General features: G+C 34.2%; 2 protein-coding genes across 4 annotated transcripts; both read right to left on the bottom strand.

Moving 5' to 3' along the window:
• Positions 1 to 239: 239 nt before the first annotated feature.
• Positions 240 to 4,766, bottom strand: LOC129898620 (SNAP25 homologous protein SNAP33-like). The gene is made up of 6 exons (XM_055973228.1): positions 4,601 to 4,766; positions 2,866 to 3,414; positions 2,290 to 2,383; positions 2,005 to 2,141; positions 911 to 1,008; positions 240 to 593 (listed from the first exon to the last, which is right to left on the bottom strand). The coding sequence occupies exons 2-6, from the start codon at positions 3,355 to 3,357 to the stop codon at positions 494 to 496; spliced, it is 921 nt and encodes a 306-aa protein (XP_055829203.1). The 5' UTR covers positions 3,358 to 3,414; positions 4,601 to 4,766; the 3' UTR covers positions 240 to 493.
• An 11,523-nt stretch (positions 4,767 to 16,289) lies between these two features.
• LOC129899510 (uncharacterized) lies at positions 16,290 to 19,742 on the bottom strand. Of its 3 annotated transcripts, none has more exons than XM_055974505.1 (3): positions 19,442 to 19,742; positions 18,114 to 18,261; positions 16,290 to 18,012 (listed from the first exon to the last, which is right to left on the bottom strand). In XM_055974505.1, exons 2-3 carry the CDS (start codon positions 18,253 to 18,255, stop codon positions 16,571 to 16,573), a joined length of 1,584 nt encoding a protein of 527 aa, XP_055830480.1. In that variant the 5' UTR covers positions 18,256 to 18,261; positions 19,442 to 19,742; the 3' UTR covers positions 16,290 to 16,570. The 3 variants fall into 3 exon arrangements, with proteins under 3 accessions (XP_055830480.1, XP_055830482.1, XP_055830481.1); XM_055974507.1 differs by having other exon boundaries at positions 16,290 to 17,967; XM_055974506.1 differs by lacking the exon at positions 19,442 to 19,742 and adding an exon at positions 19,002 to 19,376.
• Positions 19,743 to 20,602: the final 860 nt, after the last annotated feature.

Raw genomic sequence — 20,602 nt, 5'->3', positions numbered from 1 at the left:
GTTTTCATGGGACAAAATACTAAAAGTTTATATCTAGATGTTATTGCTGTCTAGCAAACATTTTATATGCTCTCTTAGGATGTCGCATTGCATATAAAGTAAGGAGAAAAAAGATACATTTTAAAGGAAGCTAGACAATACAAATTTTGTTAGTTTGATTACCCAGGAGGTACTCACTGAATGGTTGATTGGAACAAAGAAAAATGGATGTTGAGCATAAAGTATATTCAACCATGTCCTCACTACTAAAGCAGTAAGTTTATTTATGTTTTAAAATTATTTGTATACAATGGTGAAGTAGCAATCTCGTCCTGCCTTCCAAATATCAGACAATTAACTTGGTTTACTGTCATATAATATTGTAAAAGTATAATACAAAGTAACACAAAATAACAGAAGGATTTGTGAATAACTCAAGAATAGTTGAAATGATAAAGAACTGAAGTTAATGTCTGAAAGCTCATTAGCAGGTCCCCGACAGATGTCTACTGGTTTACTTTCGAAGCAAGCGATGAATCCTCTGGTTGGCCCCTTCAACTCTGAAACCAAGCTCATCGACGTCCTCTTCAACATGATCCAATGCCTTGTTCTGCCTGTAATATCCAACAGCATACACAGAATTCTTAGAAAACCTAGAGAACTTCTAGTGCTCGAGAATTTTTTATTTTATTTTATTTTGTAATATAGGACCAAGACTGGTTTAAATGAAGCGACAAGAACAGTGAGAATTCATATAGCTGATGTCAACTTGCTTGGGATTGAGGTGTAGTTGTTGCATATACATAATTCTAAAAAGCAACTAAGTAGCACAGTACTTTAACAGTGACAGCACAATAAGGAGATGGTGGAAGAGGGAGAGAAAAAGAAAGGAGAGATTGGAATCTGCTTAAAAGGATTTGGTAACACTAACCTCTCAATTTCAGATCCCATGTCAACAGCCATGTTCTTGAGCTCCCCCAACAGATCGCTGAGATCTGATAGTCCATCATCTTGCTTTGCTTTCTCGGCCTGTCAAAAATTCAAATGAAACAACAGATTTAGCTTAATTGATATTACGATTCATATTCATGAAACGAGCAAAGAAAGAAAGAAGAGGAAAAAACAAGGAGGAGCACAGACACGCTCAATCCTCAATCTGGTAGTGAAGAATGAACAACGTTTCATCACCACTAGGACTTAAAATTTATGTCAGAACCAATAAGAACCACCTCAAGGTCCAACACCCCAAAGCATAACAAAGAACACAAACTTTTCAAGAACACTACGGTACTGCAAGGATCACACTGTTTTACTACCCTTGCTGATTCACTTTTGGGGTTACAAAAGTAAACTTCTATTAAAAAAAACTCCATACATTAAGCCACATTTGAAAATGGAATATGGTTTTTTCTCAGTTTTTCACTCAGAGATAACAAGGTACTTTAGCTTTATGAGATGCAATGATTCCCTCTAGCAACTCAATTTTATATTTCCTCCTTTCATGAACACAAATAGATAGACTATCCCCCAAACACGTGTAGACAGAGCCCAAGAAGTTCCATTAGATCCACTTGTCTTTTTCCTGTACTCATATTTCCTTGCTCATCATTTAGATAAAAGTGGTGGAGGAGTTGAGTTTCTGGAATTAAATCTTCCTATAAACGATGGAAATATAACAACGTAACTCTAGAATAAAAAGAAAAAGGAAGAGAAATGAACGTAATTACTTTGTAATTTACTCTTTAACATGAATGTTAACCGAAAAATTGCATCTTGAGCGTTAGTGAGAAACATTAGATGAAAAGGTGTCAAAATGCTAGAAGTGAGGAAAGATGCAGAAAAGAAAAATTCCAAGCCATGGGCCTTAAATGTGACCCAAATTAATCAATAGTGCCCTGCATGTTCGATAGTTGCAGGTTTAGGGTGTATTTGGATTTGGACTCTCGAGAACTTCCTTATTATTTTTTTTATTTAAGGAGACTTGTAACAGTATTCTCTATTTTGTCCCGAGTCACATGAACATACCTCAACTTTCTGCAGTGCATTTGTAGGCTCTGGGGGTGGTGTCCGTGAACTTGACCTTGCCTTAGGTGCAGAACTCAATCCTAATTTCTCCCTCTGCTCCAAGTGGTTGCCCCTTCTTTGAACTGGATCATCTGACACTGCACCACATTAACAGAGATCAAACTAGCTATCATTGTCAGTTGACTCAACCTTTCTGTTACTACTACTTTCAAAATCCATCACTTTTCCATCACGATCTTCAAATAATAGTAAATGAATAAGAAGAACAAAAATAAAATGAGCTACTTCTTGTGATAACGGGCCCTGTAATTGGACGATTCGTCTTTGGCTTCCAAGTCCTAGAAAACATGCCTCCAAGACTCCCCAAGAGTTTTTCACCCTGAAATTATATTCAAACATAAGTCTCACAAGGATAACAGGTAACAATTGCAAAAACAGCTGCAAAAAGCAATTAGATGCAAAACATGCAATGATTTTTTTGTTGTTGTAATAAGTACATGTAATGAAGAACTTATCAGTTCAAGAGACATCTTTAAGGGCGTAAGTACTTCTAGGCGGAAGGGTAAAAACAGACTAGTTATGTATACATAAATCTATATCTCCTTCTGAAAGCAAAATGGACAATAGAAGAAGTTTCATCTTAAAATGAACGGACATGAAAATAGGAACTCAAACAGTAAATACAGAAATAAGTTAGTGAAGAAAGGTGCTTCATGAAATGACTACAAAAATTAGCAGAAACATAAAGCATACTAATATGGGCCTTTAATTTAAGATAATTACATGTAATGTTTGACCACAATTATGTCTGCTTTTGCGAACTAGAAAAAAACTTATATGAATGAACTAAACAAGTCATACCCTGCTAAGATCATGGTCGATGTCTGCTGCAGTCATATGGGTTCTTGTAATTTGTTCTCCTTGTTGATGTAAAGTTATCAAAGTTTTTGTTGCATCCCCTCGCATGTCTTCTGCAATCTTCAGGCAGCTATTAACAGATTTTGTAGTCTCTTCTGACCTGTAGACGGCATAGTTTTCCAACTCCTCTACAGTTTGGTTCTCAAATCCTCCAGACTCCCGGAAATCATTCTTGTATTTACTTCTTGCTGTTGAAGTTGAGAAAGCATGTGAAGGAGTCTCTTTAACTTCATCATCATCAAAAAGGTTTGTACTCAAATTTGGGGTAGCTGCAGAAGGCTCCGATGATGTTCTCCTTGATGGTTTTACAGTTTGCTTCTTCTCAGAATCATCGTCGGAATCAAAGGGATTTGATCCAGGATTACTATGGGCCACAGGATCCACAGATTTTTTTCTAGCACTCCAATGTATGGGAGACTTCTTAAGACCATGCATTTTTTGATAGATAGAAAGTAATCCCACGGGGATGGACCTGCTAGATTAAGAAATTATCTGCAGAAAGAGATACAATCAAACTATTAAGCAAACGTTATAATAGAGGCAACTGTTAGTCTGTTACTGTGAGACACGTACAAGGAGGCAATTCAGTTAAAGATCACAACGGAACATCAGCTAGAACATAAAAGATCAGGAGCAGACAACACACAAAAGATAGCAAGAAAGACTCAAACCAAGCTTTATTTAGAGAAATAGCACTGATAAGTAATGGAGAAGTCCAAAATCAAGTATGCAATACTAATATAATACTACAACAACAATAATAAACAACTTCATCTCAATCCCAAGTACTTCCTATTCATTTGTGGGTCTAGAACCGCGGGCCTCTTTTTTCTTTTAAGAGTGATTTCGAGAATCAGACAATGGAAAGATCCATAGCCCAGGTGACTCACAGCCTCCTTCTCACCCAAATAAATGAAATGGGATCAATCGAATCAATAAGCTTTTTTTTTTTAATTTATGGCTAAGAGAAGCCAAATTCATTCAAGTCAAGGGGTCTTACTTTTACTCGGGTTGATTCATCCTTCTCAAATTTAGCTATGATAATGAAAGAGGAAACCCAAGAGCATCTCTCTCTATTTGGACCAGTTCCATTCAAATAACACAGACAAGCGAGGATAGCTTGGTGGTAGTTGAGAAATTGAGTTACCTAAGTCAAACTCTGTTCATCCAAAATCCAACATCAAGGACCAAGAATAATATCGAAAATTTAGGGGATATATAAGTCCAGTTCTATTTACATCTCCAGCATAACAAAACACTGAATTTCAAGTTTTTCTTGTATAGAAGCAAATTCCAGCAATCATCCTTTAACCAAGCAGAAATTTAAGAATATTCCCGATTGATACCCACAAATCATATAGTAAGAAAACCCAAAAAACAAACCCAGAATATAGCAAGAAAGCAAAAGGGGTTTTCCCTAAAGAGTAGGTAAGATAGCTCCAAATGACATAATTCCTGACAATAAAAAATACACACAAAAAGTACAGCAAGAATAGAACAGAAGCATATCACTGAATGAAGTTTGAAACGACCCGTATGAGCAAAAAGATCCTTCTTTTTCCTTCGTAAAACTCAATAAATTCATGAATTGAAATTTAGAACTCAGAGAAAATACACAATTTAGAGAAAGAAAAAAAAGCACCATAACTGAAAAACAGAATAGATGAAAGTGCAGTACCTGAAAATCCGAAGAAGATAAAAGTGTACAAAAAATCTAAGAACTAAAGATACAGGGGATCCCTTTTTTATATACTCCACAAAGAAGCGTGAATGTTTAGACTTTTTGAAATTACCCAACCATTGTCGCATTTTGGACCGTTTCCTCTCCGTATGCCTACGTAGACTGGACTTCCCTCTCGTCAACTCTTTTCTTGTTCTTTCTCGCGATTCAACTTGTATTTTTTATAGCATAATATACAGTATACACCATTATTTTGACCCGCGCACAAATTAATATTTAAATTTGTATAAATTGAATAAGCAGATACATGTATCATACATGATAACTCGTATCTATGTGACATTTTATATGTATTACGTCACTTAGAACATATGTGTCTATTTGTTCAACTCTATATAAATTTTAAGTGTCTACTTATGTACATTCAAAATTGAAGAACATAAATATGAGTTGAGACCAAGTTAAAAGACACATTTATATATTATATTTTCTTAAAAATTGGAATTTGAATATCATGATTTTTATGAGTTTAATTTTCTCCTAAAAAAGAAACTAAATCAATTAATTTGATTTTTAAATTATACAATTGAATTAAATTAACTAAATCTTTTTTTGTCCGTCCCATTTTTGTTAGTTTTTTCAATTGTTTTTGTTTTTGTTTTTTTTGCCAAGGTTTTTGTTAATAACCCTGATACCCGGCCAGTTTACACATGTTTCGACTAATTTCAAAATATTTGTCTCAAATAACTATATCCGCTTAAATTAAAATAAATGAAAGAAAGCAACTAGCGTTTTTTGTTTTTGTTGGCAGAGCTTTCTTTATATGATATGATATACATTCTCCTATATGCTAAAGGGGAATAAGCACACAGGACTTTGACATGCCTGTGTCATCTAAAAGGGCATAACGGGCCTTTCCTTTCCTATCCCATTTCAGAGAGTTCGGCCCACAGCAATTTGTGATTGTGAGGTTTACTATCTGCAAATTCAATTTTGATTGTACTTTGTCTGGACGAACTTGCACAATTGTTGTAAAGAAATTGCTCACGATGAATGATGATTACGCCATGACCAAAATTTAATATGCGCCAAAGTAAATACGTTTATGGCTAATTTATGTGATTGCAGCAAATTGAATCTGCCTTTGAGTTTTACCTTATCTTTGTATCTCTGTCTTTTCGTGTTTAGCCATTTTGCCTTCAGCAAAGTTGCCTACAACATTAAATCACACACTTTTACTTCTCTCTAAAGTACTTATTGGTTTCTATAGTTTGTTTCCAGGATTAAGTTCACACATTTTTCATCTTCGTCTCTATAGAAATCCTAACATTTTCACTTCTCCTTATATTCATGACTTGGCACAATACACTTTAAAAACAATAGATATAATGATAGTTTTACTACAATGTGCATTTTTGAATCAAAATTCTATCGAAATTGAAACTTGGCAACTCATTCGTGTGATATTTGGTGCTTGGTAAAAGCTTCTTGGTACAAAATGTTGTTTGAATGTTATTGGAGATTCTGTTTCCCCATGTTGCCGCATCTTTTTGTCTACATAATAGGAAAGGGACCAAAGCTAAAGGAAATTAGGTTTGGGAAACAACATTATTCTTGGTAGTGGACATTTGGTTCTGATTACCTATGCTGCAATTCCCCAGCTGACTCTTTTCGCTGTTCATTGTGCTGGCTCCTTCTACTACTTTATTGCTGCTCGGAAAGAAGACACAAGTAAAACAGATGTTCCATCTACCATAAGATTAGATGATGAAATTGTTATCAGTTGTCTTTCTACGAGACATAAATGATCTTCCAAAATAGGTTGCACTTATCATCGAAGAACCTCCTGTGCTTCCTCAGAAAGATTTCCTCTTTTATCAACTTAATACTGCCAATGTGTTCCTTCTGCCAATGTATAGAAACCAAGTCTGCCTCTAAACATCTTTTGTAGAGACCTATGAAAAATTTAGTTAGACTTTTAAAATTATAAATATGTCACATAAATTGAAATAAATAGAATAATATTTGTTGGGCCCGTGCTTGCACATATTGCAATAATTATATTATTGCATAACACTATCAAGTGGATTATTTTTTAAGAAAAAACGTAGTTTATTAGGATATTTTGATATAATTAAATTAAGTAGTGATGAATAATTACGAACTAAGTTAAAACTAAATGTTTTTACATGTAACAGATTTTCTAGAATTATAACGACCATAAATCAAATAAGAAGAAAAAGGCAAAGAACTAAATTACTGTAAATGCAAAGAAACTGACTACCCCAAAAAAAGTACAAAAAATAAAATGTACAGAATTTTATCGGAAACTGATGTCATAATGTCATTGTAAGAATTTCATTAACATTTGCTCAACTTAGAAGCATTAGTTTAGTCTAGAAGAAATTGAATTACTTTTATTTCCTAATAGCCAGACACCAATCTCTATAATTACCATATACTCCTTCGGTCTTTAATTATTTGTCATATTTTTTTATGTGCTCATAAAATATTAAAAAAAGGACAGCCCGGTGCACTAAAGCTCCCGCTATGCGCGGGGTCCGGGGAAGGGCCTGACCACAAGGGTCTATTGTACGCAGTCTTGCCTTGTATTTCTGCCAGAGGCTGTTTCCAAGGCTTGAACCCGTGACCTCCTGGTCACATGGCAGCAACTTTACCAGATACTCCAAGGCTCCCCTTCCTCATAAAATATTAATTAGGAAAAATTTATAATATTTTATCCTTATTTATGTTTTATGATATATTTTCTCTTTCTTAAATATCTATTCTTTTAATAACAATTACTACTAAAGATGAAATAAAAAAATAAATAATTATTTTTTAAATTTTTTTTAAAAATGACAAATACTAATTTAAGATAACCACTTTTAGAAATCACAACAAATAATCTAGTATCGAAGGGAGTAATTGTTAAAGTTATGAATTTATTGTCATATAAGGACAACAATTGTAAATTAATCAACGCCATGTATACTGGATCATTACATTACAATGTAGCAAAATCATGATGCTGTATTGCTGCTTATCAAATTTTGACTTTTTGGCCAGTGGACTGTTTCGTTAAATATGAGACCACACCAAAAAAAGACATTTAATAAAACACTTTTATCTATTTGGAAATGATAGATGCCCTTCAGGGAAAGAGCCTTTGCAGTTTCCAGGCACTTCCTATGAAACCAGTAAAATTTAATTTATTATGATATAGAAATAGAACAATTCTTAACGACTAAGGTTACATCGTGACTTAAAAAGCTCATAGCATTCTCTGTATGGTTCACCAAGGAACAAATAATTTATACAACGTTCTTGATAAAGTGTGTCACCACTTTATCTAAATATGTAAGTGGTTAGTGAGAATATATTTTTATTTACTTAATCTAATTTGCGATCTCATGTGACCTATATACATCATCAAGAAAAGTTTGTTTCTCACATAATTGATATAAATTGTGTGAGATTTTTTTAATTTCATTGTGAAATGCTTACATAAATAACATTTCGTTTGCTAAAGATTTGCATTAAAATTTCTCTCCAATAATTAGTATTGAATTCTTTTTTGGTTTAAATCTCACAAATGCTTAAGTATTATAAATGTTAACATGTGGAAATGAATGTCAGGCCAGTATTTTTCTTTTATTCTGATGAAAATGACTTGAATTAAGTTATGGAAAGTTGTTCATCTGGATGGAAAAGGACCACTCCCAATATTATCATACACTATCATTTTGCATAATGAAGTTTTGGACTTCAAATTTTCCATGAAAAGAACAAACTATCATTTTGCATAACGAAATTTAATTTGGAGTTTAACTTATGCACAAACTCATGCTTTCTATGAGGAGAAAGTGATTACTCAACTCTTGATATTAAAGTGGCCTAATTAAGGAAGTTCGTTTTGACCTAACTTTTGAAAATTAGGTACTGATTTTATTATTTTTAGAGAACAAGTAAATATTTTGATGAAAAAATGTGTTAGTATAAACTTTTTATAAAACATAGGAGATTTTTTTTTTTTTTTGGGGGGGGGGGGAGGGGGGGATCAAGTTGACAGGCAACAAAGAATTTTATAGACAATTCATCGCACGTCATGATGTTCTATATAAATCAGTGGACCTGGCTATACTGAATATATTGAATTTGTGACGATTAAGGGCTTTAGTTTTACCATTTAATCATGGACCTTATGGCAGCCTAGACCAAGTTTGGGGGGCAGCCCGGTGCACTTAAGCTCCCGCTATGCGCAGGGTCCGGGGAAGGGCCCGACCACAAGGGTCTATTGTACGCAGCCTTACCTTGCATTTCTGCCAGAGGCTGTTTCCAAGGCTTGAACCCGTGACCTCCTGGTCACATGGCAGCAACTTTACCAGTTAACTTTTCTAATTAAGAATTAACTTTTAGATTATAGGTGGTCCTAAACTCCTATCTACTGAGTCTTCATTTATCAGTTGTATAACTTTTCGAGTTAGAAACGAGGATTGTGGTATAGTGGTCGGTTAGTAATCACTCATTCTTAATTAGAGGTTTTGAGTTAGAGTCTTTGTAGTTTAGAGTTATCTTTGTTAGGAAGCATTTTATCTCCAATGTGGATTGTTCAGCACAAATCAAGATTTAATTAGATTTCAATATGGGTATCGGACAATAAAATGGTACCTTTTCTAGTTGGGAATTTAGTATGTATTTAAAGATCATTGAATTAAAACCGAGAGTTAGAATATTTTATGGTAGGGTACCTAAAACAACCACCTTTTGAGTTTTTGTTTTTTTTAATAATACTATAAAGATGCATTTTATCCTTGATGACTTCATTATCTTATCCCACCTCATTACTCACATTCCCTTAATGTCAAAAAAAATAAAATTACTGCAGCAGAAAATATTTACTCTTTCATACTAAGTCTAGATCAAGTAGGACCTAAAGTGGACATTGCTACATAAATAAACACGTGCAATCATTCAACCTGAGTTTAAATAAAGAAATGGGGTGACTCCAATGTATTTGAGATTGTGGCATAGTTATTATTTGTCATCATCCATAGCGGGGTTCGACAAAAATAAATAGCAAATGTAAAAGAGTGCATAGTGGCACTTCAATTATGTAAAGAATTAAATGAATCTATACACTTGTGAATCTTGAATCAGTTAGAAATTAGGCCTAGTAATTGCTCATGCTTGTGGCTGCTTCCTATCCACCATGGTTGGAACCCAACTTCTTGGTTTCTGTATTATAATGTCTTTGTTGTTGTTGTTGCTGCTTTTGGACTCAGCAATCAAGTGCGATCTCTTATGACCACCTAAAGCTTGGCCTGATTGAGAAATCTTGAAGCAAATTGGACACTCATACCCCTTTAGCTTCTCAATTTTTTCACCAAATTCATCAATTGTACTACTGTCATTGCTGCTATTCATGATGAGTTTGCTATCAGCATCTTGATTCTGCAAATGCTCCGTGCAGCCTTTATTAGTCCTTTTGTGTCTTGCTCTATGACCTCCAAGAGCTTGGTGAGAGTGAAAGCTCTTGTTGCAAGTAGTACACTGGAATTTGTCCAATTTGTACACATTTCTTGGGATTCTAGAAGCTTTGACATTTGACTTTGAGCTCTTCCCTTGCTCTGGCTTCCCATTTTTTACTTTCTTGAGCTTGACCAATTCACCAACTTTATTGCTAGACAATTCAGTAAAAGGATTTAGACCAACACATGTATCCCTTGAAAGAATGATCAAACTCATGGCAACTTCTTCTTGCTCTTGATCAATCTCAGAGACACATGGAGAAGCATTAGGAACAGTTATAGTAGATGAAGTTGCAGCTGTCACATACGTTTTGAACTTTCTTGATTATCTCCTTTTCCTAGTGGGAGTGGTTGTTTCAGTACTACTGCCAGATTAGCTATCCATAACCTGCTTGTGAAAAATTAAATAATTAGCATCATTGTTCCAAGATTCTTCTTGGTCCACAGATGATACTTTATCTGAGTGGCACTTCATTAGTCTGATCAAAGGGTGAATTGATCAAATGAGACCTCATGTGATCCCCTAATGATCTACCACTAGGGAAACTTCTGTTGCAGAACTTGCAAACATGCTTCAATTCTTGAATTTCAACCATTGATCAATTGAATGAAAATTCAAGAAACAAGAATCTATGATCAAGAGAAAAAACCCAACTTTAACTCTGTATAGCATTCTACTAAACCAGCAAGCTAATGATACATAGCAACAACAATGTACCCAGTGAAATACCACTTGTGAGGCCTGGACAGGTGAATATATCAAATATTGTGGCTATCAAATCTTTGACATTTATGGTTGTCAAATGTAAACCTTATCAAGTATACCAAATCTTTGACAAATATAGTTGCCAAATGTGAATCTTATCAAGTATACCAAATCTTTGACAAATATGATTGCCAAATTTCAAAATTTGTGGCTTTCAAATCTTTGACAAACAAAGGCCACATTACAAATCTCCATCTTGGCCTGAGTTTGGCGAATATAGTAAATTTGCTCCATCCTCTCTGAAAAAGCCCATATGGCTAAATTATTCTTGATAAACGTCAATCAAGTTCAAGAAGAGCATGAACTTACTGACTGGAAGAGGTTTCGTGAACATGTCAGCAGTGTTGTATTTAGTGTTAATCTTTTGAACAGAGACTTTTCCTTCAGCAATGTTTTTCCATATGAAGTGATACTTGATATCAATATGCTTCTTCCTCTCATGATACATTTGATCTTTAGTCAAGCGAATGTCATTTTGACTATCACAAAAAAATAATAATACCATCGTGGTGTAAGCTGAGTTCAGCAAATAGACCCTTCAACCATAAGGCTTCTTTGATCGCCTCGGTCACTACCATATATTTTGCTTCGGTAATAGATAAAGTTACTACATGTTGTAATGTAGCTTTCCAGCTGATAGCACAATCACCAATACAAAAAACATAGCCTGTTAGTGATCTTCTTTTGTCAAGATCACCTGCATAATCAGAGTTTACAAAACCAACCAAGGTGTTAGCATTTCTCCCAAACTTCAAACATGCATTTAAAGTGCCTCGCAAGTATATGAGGATCCATTTCATAGCCTGCCAATAAGCTTTACCAAGGAAAGCCATATACCGGCTTACCACACTTACTGCTTGTGAAATGTCTGGACGTGTACACACCATTGCATATATAATACTGCCAACTGCACTAGAATATGGTACCTATGCCATATACCTTTCTTCTTCCTCTTTCTGCGGTGATTGAGCAGTTGATAAATTAAAATGAGCTGCAAGAGGAGTACTAAATGGTTTAGCATCTTTCATGCCAAACCTCTCCAAGACCTTCTCCAAGTACTTCCTCTGGGTCAGGAATAACATGTTGGCTCCTCGATCTCTTTGATCTCCATGCCAAAATTGTCTTAGCTACTCCCAACTCTTTATTTCAAATTCACTTTTCAGCTGACTGACTATAGCCCTTTGTAACTAATCGTGTCTTATACCTTGAATCTTCAACCCCTGGAATTTCATCCTTTTTTCTTGAAGATCCATTTGCAACCAATAATTCTCTTTTTTGACGGCGGCTTCACAAGAGACCAAGTACTATTCTTGTGGAGAGATTCAACTTCTTCATTCATTGCAATCAACCATTTGGCAGAATCAACACTAGAAACTGCTTCTGAATAATTTGATGGTTCTCCAATTTCTTCAGTTTCCTGTGCACCTAAAAAGGCAAATGCAACATAATCTCCATACCTTTCTAGTTTTTGAATTTGTTTCCTTGGTCTGTGTGTGGCTATAGAATACTCATTTGGTTCAACTTCAGACGTCACAACTTCTGAAGCTTCAACTTCAAGAATTTCAACTGTATTTTGCTCCAAAGTTGATGAGTTTGGCTTAGAAGGAATGACAAGTTCAACCTCCACCTACTCATGTACCCTGCTCCTTATTCGTATTAAATAACTTAAAGACTATTTTCTAGGGTATAACATAGAAGATTCATCAAAGGTTACATCTCTCCTAATTATAAATTTTGGTGACCTAGGATCAGGATACTAGAGTCTGTATCATTTCACCCCAGATGCATATCTAAGTAAAATACATTTTTAGCCCTTGACTCTAGTTTTTCATCATTCACATGCATATATACAGGACAATCAAAAAAATTTAAATCATAATAATTAGCAGGAGTACCTGACCACATTTCCTCCATAGTCTTAAATTTCAAAGGTGCAGAAGGAGCACGGTTGACAATATAACAAGTTATGGAGACAGCCTCTTCCCAAAAAACATTTGTTAACCCAGCATTTGAAATCATGCAACGAGATCTTTCCAAAAGAATTCAATTCATCCTTTCTACAACACCATTTTGTTGAGAGGTCATCCTCATAGTGCGATGCTGAGCAATTTCTTTTGTTCGATGGATTGTTGGAGATTTGAAGTTGACCCTTATATGCTTTCCGAACACACAGTGTTCATATAACTCCATGTTTTTAGTACTTTGTTCACATAGGAGACCTCTTTTTCTAAGAATGGAAAGACATTTCTCACTCGTATGCCCAAATCGCATATGCCATTATTTGGTGATGTTGGAATTAGATTGAGTAGAAATTGTAGCAGCACCTGTAACAATGGATCCCAATAAAATATATAATGTACTAGATATGCGTACTTTCATGATCACCAGAGCACCTAGTAAGATTTTCATAACTCCACTTTCACCTATGTATTTGCATCCAAGAGATTCTAAAGTACCCAATGAGATGATTTTTTTCTTTAAATTAGGAACATATCTAATATCGATAAGAGTTCTTACCACACTATCATACATTCTGATTCAAATTATACCTTTACCAAAAACTTTGCAGGGAGCATTGTTGCCCATTAAGAAAACTTTACCACCAACAAATTCGTATGTGGTAAATAAATCCTTATTGGGACACATATGATAAGAACAACCCAAATTCAAAATCCACTCACCGTTAGATTTAAAGCTATTACTAATAGCTAAAAATATTATTCTATCAGACTCATTAGTAGCTACACTTCTTCACCAGAGTCAGTATTTTGGTGCTCTTTTTTATTTTCCTTATGTTTTTCTTTGTTTTTCAACTTATAACACTCAGAAATAATATGACCTTTCTTATGACAATATTTGCACACCACATTTCTGTATTTGGACTTTGACCTTGATTTAGACCTCTCGCTACTTGATTCTTTCTTATTAGATCTACCTCTTACAAATAAACCTTCTCCATGGATTTCACTACTTTCTCCAGTAATATCTCTATTTATCTGTTCTTTTGATTTTAAGATAGATTTGATTTTTCTGTAAGAGATATTATCCTTTCCACAAAGTATAGTATCTCTAATATGCTTAAATGATTGGGGTAAGGAAATAAGTAATAACACAACTTCATCCTCATCTTTAACTTCAGCATCTATATTACTCAAATCCATAAGAATGGAATCAAATGCATCAAGATGTGAAAGTATATAAGTACCTTCAACCATACGAAATGTGTAAAGCTTTTGCTTTAGGTAAAGTTTGTTTTCCATTGTCCTCTTCATATACAAGGTTTTTAGTTTTTTCCACATGCCTTTGGTTGTGGTTTCTGCAGATACTTCACGTAAAACCCTATTTGTGAGATTTAAAATAAAACATAATTTTGTTTTTTTGCCTATGACGGCAAACTTCGTGTCCGTCATAGTTTCTGGCTTTTTCTCATTTCCTTTCAGTCCATATCTAGGCCAGATTTTTCGCAAAGACCTGGCATTAATTATATGAAAACATATTTCCCTGTGGTGGTTACAATTATCTTCAGGTATCTAATGAATTTGGCAGTTCATGAAAAGCTTGAAATACACTTAATGGACGTGGTCACTGTCTATTTACATGGCTCATTGGACCACGACATTTTTATAAAAATTCCCGAAGAATTCAAAGTGTCTTAAGCATACAAGGATTCTCGAGACAATTACTCAATAAAGCTTCAGAAATTCTTGTACGGGTTGAAACAATCAGGGCGAATATGGTACAACCGTTTTAGCGAATATTTGCTAAAAAAAGATATAAAAATGATCAAATTTGCCCTTATGTCTTTATGAGAAAGTCTAGAACTGAATTTGTCATAATAGCAGTATATGTTGATGATTTGAATATTATTGAAACTCCGGAAGAACTTTCAAAGGGAGTAAAATGTCTGAAAAAAAGAGTTTGAAATGAAAGACCTTGGAAAGACAAAAATTTGTCTTGGTCTACAAATTAAACATTTTACAAATGGTATATTTGTTCATCAATCAACATATACTGAAAATATTTTAAAGAGGTTTTATATGTGTAAAACACATCCATTGAGTACCCCAATGATTGTGAGATCTTTTGATATTAATAAAGATCCATTTCGACCTCATGAAAATGATGAAGAGCTTGTTGGGACTGAAATATCATACCTTAGTGCAATTGGTGCATTAATGTATCTTGCCAACAATTTTAGACCAGATATAGCTTTCTCAGTAAACTTGTTAGCAAGATTTAGTTCTTCCCCAACACGAAGACACTGGAATGGAATTAAGCATATATTTAGATACCTTCAAAGCACCATTTATATAGGATTGTTTTACTCAAATGATTCCACATCACAATTGATGAGTTACGCAGATGCGGAATATTTATCTGATCCCCATAAAGGTCTATCGTAGACAGACTATTTATTTACATGTGGTGGTACAGCTATATCATGGCATTTAACAAAGCAAACTATGGTTGCCACTTCCTCAAATCATGTAGAGATAATAGTCATTCATGAAGCAAGTCGAGAATGTGTTTGGTTAAAATTAATAACTAAACACATTCAAGAAACATATGGCCTTTCTTTGACAAAAGACGATCCAACAATATTTGTATGAAGACAATGTTGCATGTATAGCTCAATTGAAGGGAGGATACATCAAAGAAGACAGAACAAAACATATTTCACCAAAATTCTTTTTCACTCATGATCTTCAAAAGAATGGTGAAATAGATGCCCAACAAATTCGTTCAAGTGATAATTTAGCAGATATGTTTAACAAGGCATTGCCAACTTCAACCTTTGAGAAAATGAGATACAAAATTGGAATATGTCGTCTTCGAGATGTTAAGAGATGTTTTCATCAGGGGGAGCAAAATACGCGTTGTACTCTTTTTTTCTTAGCCAAGGTTTTATCCCACTGAATTTTCCTGGTAAGGTTTTTAATGAGACAGCACTCAAGGCGTATTACAAGATGTGTGTACTCTTTTTTCTTCACTAGACTTTTTTTCATTGAGTTTTTCCTAGTAAGATTTTAACGAGGCACAACATCTATAAATGTTCAAAATAACAATGTATATTATTTTTTTGGTAAAATTTTAATAAGACACATTTCATGTGGACATCCAAGGGGGGTGTTATCAACCAAGTAAATTGGTTGTCCACTTCACAATGATGGATAGTCCATTTACTTTTTAAGGAGATAAATTATCCACTAATATTTTTCTCCACTTGTATATATGACTATAAATATAACTTTACTCTTCAATGTAAAAACACAAAAAAAAAAGAAAAATTCTACTACACTCTCTATATTAATACTTTTTTTATATTCTCTTGCTCTTCTTCCTTTATAAAAGGAAATTGTCAAGTTAGTTAGTTATAATAAACACACAATTTAAAAGATATATTTTTTTCATTTCTCGAAATATGGCTCAACTCGGCCATAAAATTAACTTTACATATAAATCAATCCTAGAGCGCCTACCCCAAAACAGCTTTTCTACGGACACCGGAGAGCAAGGACGAAAATCTCAAATTTCATTTCAGACATGCTCTCTACTTTCACCACTAAAAATATACAAGTAAAAATGGACTCCACTTCTGCAAGAAGCATTCCATGGATGATCCAACTGCAAAAATAAACCGGTATCATATGCAACAGGTTGGTGAATACATCAATGCTTGCCTAAACTGTGACCATCTCTGTTCTTGGAACTCCAGGCTTCATCTCCAAACACTTCCTCAATCATAGTGCAGGTTGGTAACAAATCAACTTCATTTTTAGCACAGCTTAAGTACCCCATGTCCCATTCTTTACCATTAGACGGCTCCATCACAAAATCATGCCCACTGCCAATGCCAACACCAGCATAATGACTTGCCCAGTGTTTACAATTATCAGTTTTTACCTGTGGTGGTTCTGAAGAAGCCCCAGCTGCATCAGTGGTACAAGAATTATCTTCGACATCATGGTCAGCCTCTTCATTTGAATGGTGTCTGTCTAGAGACTGAATATCGTGTCCACAATTGCTGTTATTATCAATTAATTCATCGGGACATGCTTCTGACACATCACTCAAGACCTTCTTACTGCAAGAGTTTATAGTCTGATTATCTTCCAAGGTTGCAACACCAGCTTCCTCATCATATGCTTGTTTTTCATTCACATATATCTCATTGTGACCAGAATAATTTTGATATATTGGAGACTCAACCACAGAATCCTCATCTTCATCTGTCATTTGAGCTCCCGTAGCAACAACATCGTCATCGATCTCCTGCCATTCATCATTATCACTGTCTATATTTAATGGATCAAACCTGTTCTGCTTGGCACGCTTCCGCAAAATAAAGACATTAAAATAATAGCTAACGAGATCTCTCCTGCTTCGTGAAGGAAATTCAACAGCAAGGTGGTTCCAGAAATTCCTGCCTAGTGCTGCAGGATTGGAAAATACAACTTCATGAAATAATTCCTCTTCCTCTTCACTCCATTTCTCTGCCACTACCTCTCCCATATCATAAACACCCAATCTAACGAATGTTTCCTCGCCTAGGGCATCCTTAAGTTTCTCCCTTGCTTCCATGATGTGCAGTCGAACACATCCAAAGGAACCAGCATCTTCACAGGAGCACCCAATTTTTCCTGCTCCAATGTTCTCCTCATGGTCTGCAGGTAATTCCAATTTAGGCATTGGAATGGTACATGTCCCAGCAAGTTTATTTTCTTCATCACGATGATCCACAAAATCGGATTCTAGAGCTTGAGATGGAAGATTTGGTCTTTCTTGAGTGCTCTCCTTCATGGACATATTTTTGCTATCATATGCACTCCATTCTGGTAATTCGGCTTGGAAATCTGGTCCAATGGGTACCAACTTTCGAGGAGGATTGTTCAAAAGGGGGGAATAGACCTCCATTGGATGTATAACAACTCTGAATGGAGGATCAATATTGTAATATTCGGAAGCCGTCAATACGCGAAAAGGTGCCTCGAACCTGATGTCTTCTTCGCTGGTGCTACTAGTGGTCCAATAAGAATTTGAAGCAGAGCCATGAACGCCCATTTCAACTGCTTTCTCAGAAGAAACAGGAACTTCAGCCACATCGCAACTATCTAAAGTTTGAGTAAATAAAAGCATTCAAACCATTATTCACAAAGCAGTTAAAACAACGCAAAACATTTCCAGGAATTTGATAGAATAATCTCTTCCTAACCTGAAGTGTAAGAGTTAGGAGGCATTGATTCACACGGAAACTCCGAAAAGGAAACTAGCTGACCACTTGGTTCTACATGTCTTGGTTGCTTGGACGAAACCTCATACAACTTTTCTTCACCGTATGGTCTTTTTTGCACCATATTTAACTGCAAAAGGAAGTAGAAGAAGGTGTTAAGCAGATTCAGGAAAGGGAAAGTGGAGGAGAATTAAGTTCCACACATTCAAAAACATATATTGTTGCAAACAATTCCATAAGACAAAAATGATATCCAGAGCATTCTTCAAACAAAAGATACATGAGAGAGAGATAGACACTACATTCAGCACTAAACACTAAAATGATATCTTTTTAATCATAGCTAAACAGAGCATTGAGAATTTCTAGTAAAAAAAAGATAATTTACATAACCCCAAAATAAAAAGAATTGCCACTAACAAAACACGGCATGTATAGTAAGAATTAATGTCACAACAACAGAAATTAAACTATCAATAGCATAGTAGTAAGGAAACAAGAGGAAAATTCAGAGAGAATGTTTAAGGAAGAAGCAAAATTAGAACCCATATGATAATAAGAACAAATATAGAGAAGTCAAGCACAGTTGACTCTCCGGTAGACATAACAACCCACTCTGTTTCGAGCAAAAATCTAAGTAATAGTTGAAAAGGTTGCCACTCAGAGGTAAAGGTAGCCACAGTAATCATTTGACACGTGGCACGTGTACAGATAAAATGGACTGGCTCAGAAAAGTTTGATAATAAAAATTTAAATACTAAAAAGAATTATTTTTTGTTAACTTTACATGTGCAAAATAAAATAAAATAAAAACAGTTTTTTCTGCTTCAATAAAGCCAAAATTTAAGGAAAAGGATGAGGTTCCTGTACCTCGGAGAAGTCTTGGTAAAATCGAGCAAAAGATGTTTTGATTTGAGCTAATTGCAATCAATCGACAGTCGGATTCAAAAAATCAGATAAAATCTTTTCGTTTTCTTCTGGAAATCGTGACCTAAAATGATTTAATTACGATTTTATGAATAAAAAAACCTAACCCTAGATCCCCAAATTTGAATCCGATGTAAAAAATTCAAAAAATCAAATCGACCAGGAATTGATGCGACGAATCAACAGATCGAGCACGAAGAAAGGCTGATCAAACAAAAGAAAATCCTCAACATCACAAACGAAATAAAATAAAATTGATCCTTTATCTTTCTCAAGAAATCAAAGGATAATAACAAAATCAAGGTAGAAACAGAATTAATTTCATGAAATGACGACAGATCAAACAGATCTGATGAAAAAATCGATAGATCTGAAACCCTAACCTCGGAATTCAATTTCCGCACGGATAAAGCCAAAAGAGGTACCAATCGATAGAGAATGAAACGAATTAGAAGGATCGGAGATCGATTCGATCGTCAAGAAGAAAAATCGAGGTCGATTTGAGGGACGAAGACGAGAAATTGGAATTGGGGAAAAAAATTGTTGACGAAAAAATAGAGGGTAAAGGTGGGTCAAAGGGGAATCGGTTATTGATGTGCCCAAAATAGTAGCACGCGTGGTCAAAAAGAGGCTCCGTAATCACAGGTAATTACGACAAATGCCCCTAGCATTGGAAATAATGGCTGCCCAACTTTGTGCCATTTATTTATGTGCTCAATCTGTGGGCTAAAAGAGTTATGGAAAGAAGTGATGTGACACGTGCCATGTGTTAAATTGTTTTACCATATTTTAAAAAAGTTTAAATCTTACTCTATATTAAATTATTAATAGGATAATAATTATAAATAAATTTCTATTACAAGCATTTATTGATGATTTAGTAAAAATAATCAATACTAACTCCTTTAATTAAATTTATTTGATATCATTTGATTAAGTATAAAATTTAATAAAGGAAGAATAATTTTTAAAATTTGTGATCTAAAATAAATTTTAAATATTTATATGATTATAAATTATTTCATTAAAAGGTAAAAGAGAATTTTAAAATTAAGTAATTTTTAATTATAAAAATATGACATTAAAATGAAAATTTTGAAATTAAATTATTTCTAATTATAAAAAAATTACATTCTTTATTATATAAACTAAAAATAAAAATATGTCACAATAATTTAAGCAAAAGAAATACCTTATTATTTCATATCAAATATTAAATTAAAAATAAAAGTATATCACATCAATTGCAGGAAAAAAGTACCTATTTCATATCAAATATTTTACATTAATGTCAAAAATATTGCATCTTGTATGTACTTTTTTCCTACCCTTTCCCTTACGTGTGAAAAATGTTTTTCCTATTATACCTCTTTCAAGTATACTTTTTCTCTCCATTCTCGTAACACTTTTTCTTTTTTTAGTTAGTATCTTTGTATATTTAGAGCCCATTTAAATTGACTTATAAGTTGTTTATAAATTGTTTTTAATTTTTTTAAGTATTTGGTTGGTCAATTTAAAATTATTTTATACTTAAAATAAGTCTC

Source organism: Solanum dulcamara, chromosome 8 (assembly GCF_947179165.1).
Source record: "Solanum dulcamara chromosome 8, daSolDulc1.2, whole genome shotgun sequence".
Lineage (NCBI taxonomy): Eukaryota > Viridiplantae > Streptophyta > Magnoliopsida > Solanales > Solanaceae > Solanum > Solanum dulcamara.
This window is presented reverse-complemented; position numbering and strand designations above follow the sequence as displayed.

Bases quoted from the DNA above. Each gene is read 5' to 3' on its own strand.
- LOC129899510 (XM_055974505.1), bottom strand. From the start codon at position 18,255: ATGGTGCAAAAAAGACCATACGGTGAAGAAAAGTTGTATGAGGTTTCG. The intron at 18,013-18,113 runs GTTAGGAAGAGA...CTCAAACTTTAG, and splicing joins TCCTAACTCTTACACTTCAG to ATAGTTGCGATGTGGCTGAA.
- LOC129898620 (XM_055973228.1), bottom strand. From the start codon at position 3,357: ATGCATGGTCTTAAGAAGTCTCCCATACATTGGAGTGCTAGAAAAAAA. The intron at 1,009-2,004 runs GTATGTTCATGT...AATTTTTGACAG, and splicing joins ATGCACTGCAGAAAGTTGAG to GCCGAGAAAGCAAAGCAAGA. The intron at 594-910 runs GTTAGTGTTACC...TGGATATTACAG, and splicing joins ATGGGATCTGAAATTGAGAG to GCAGAACAAGGCATTGGATC.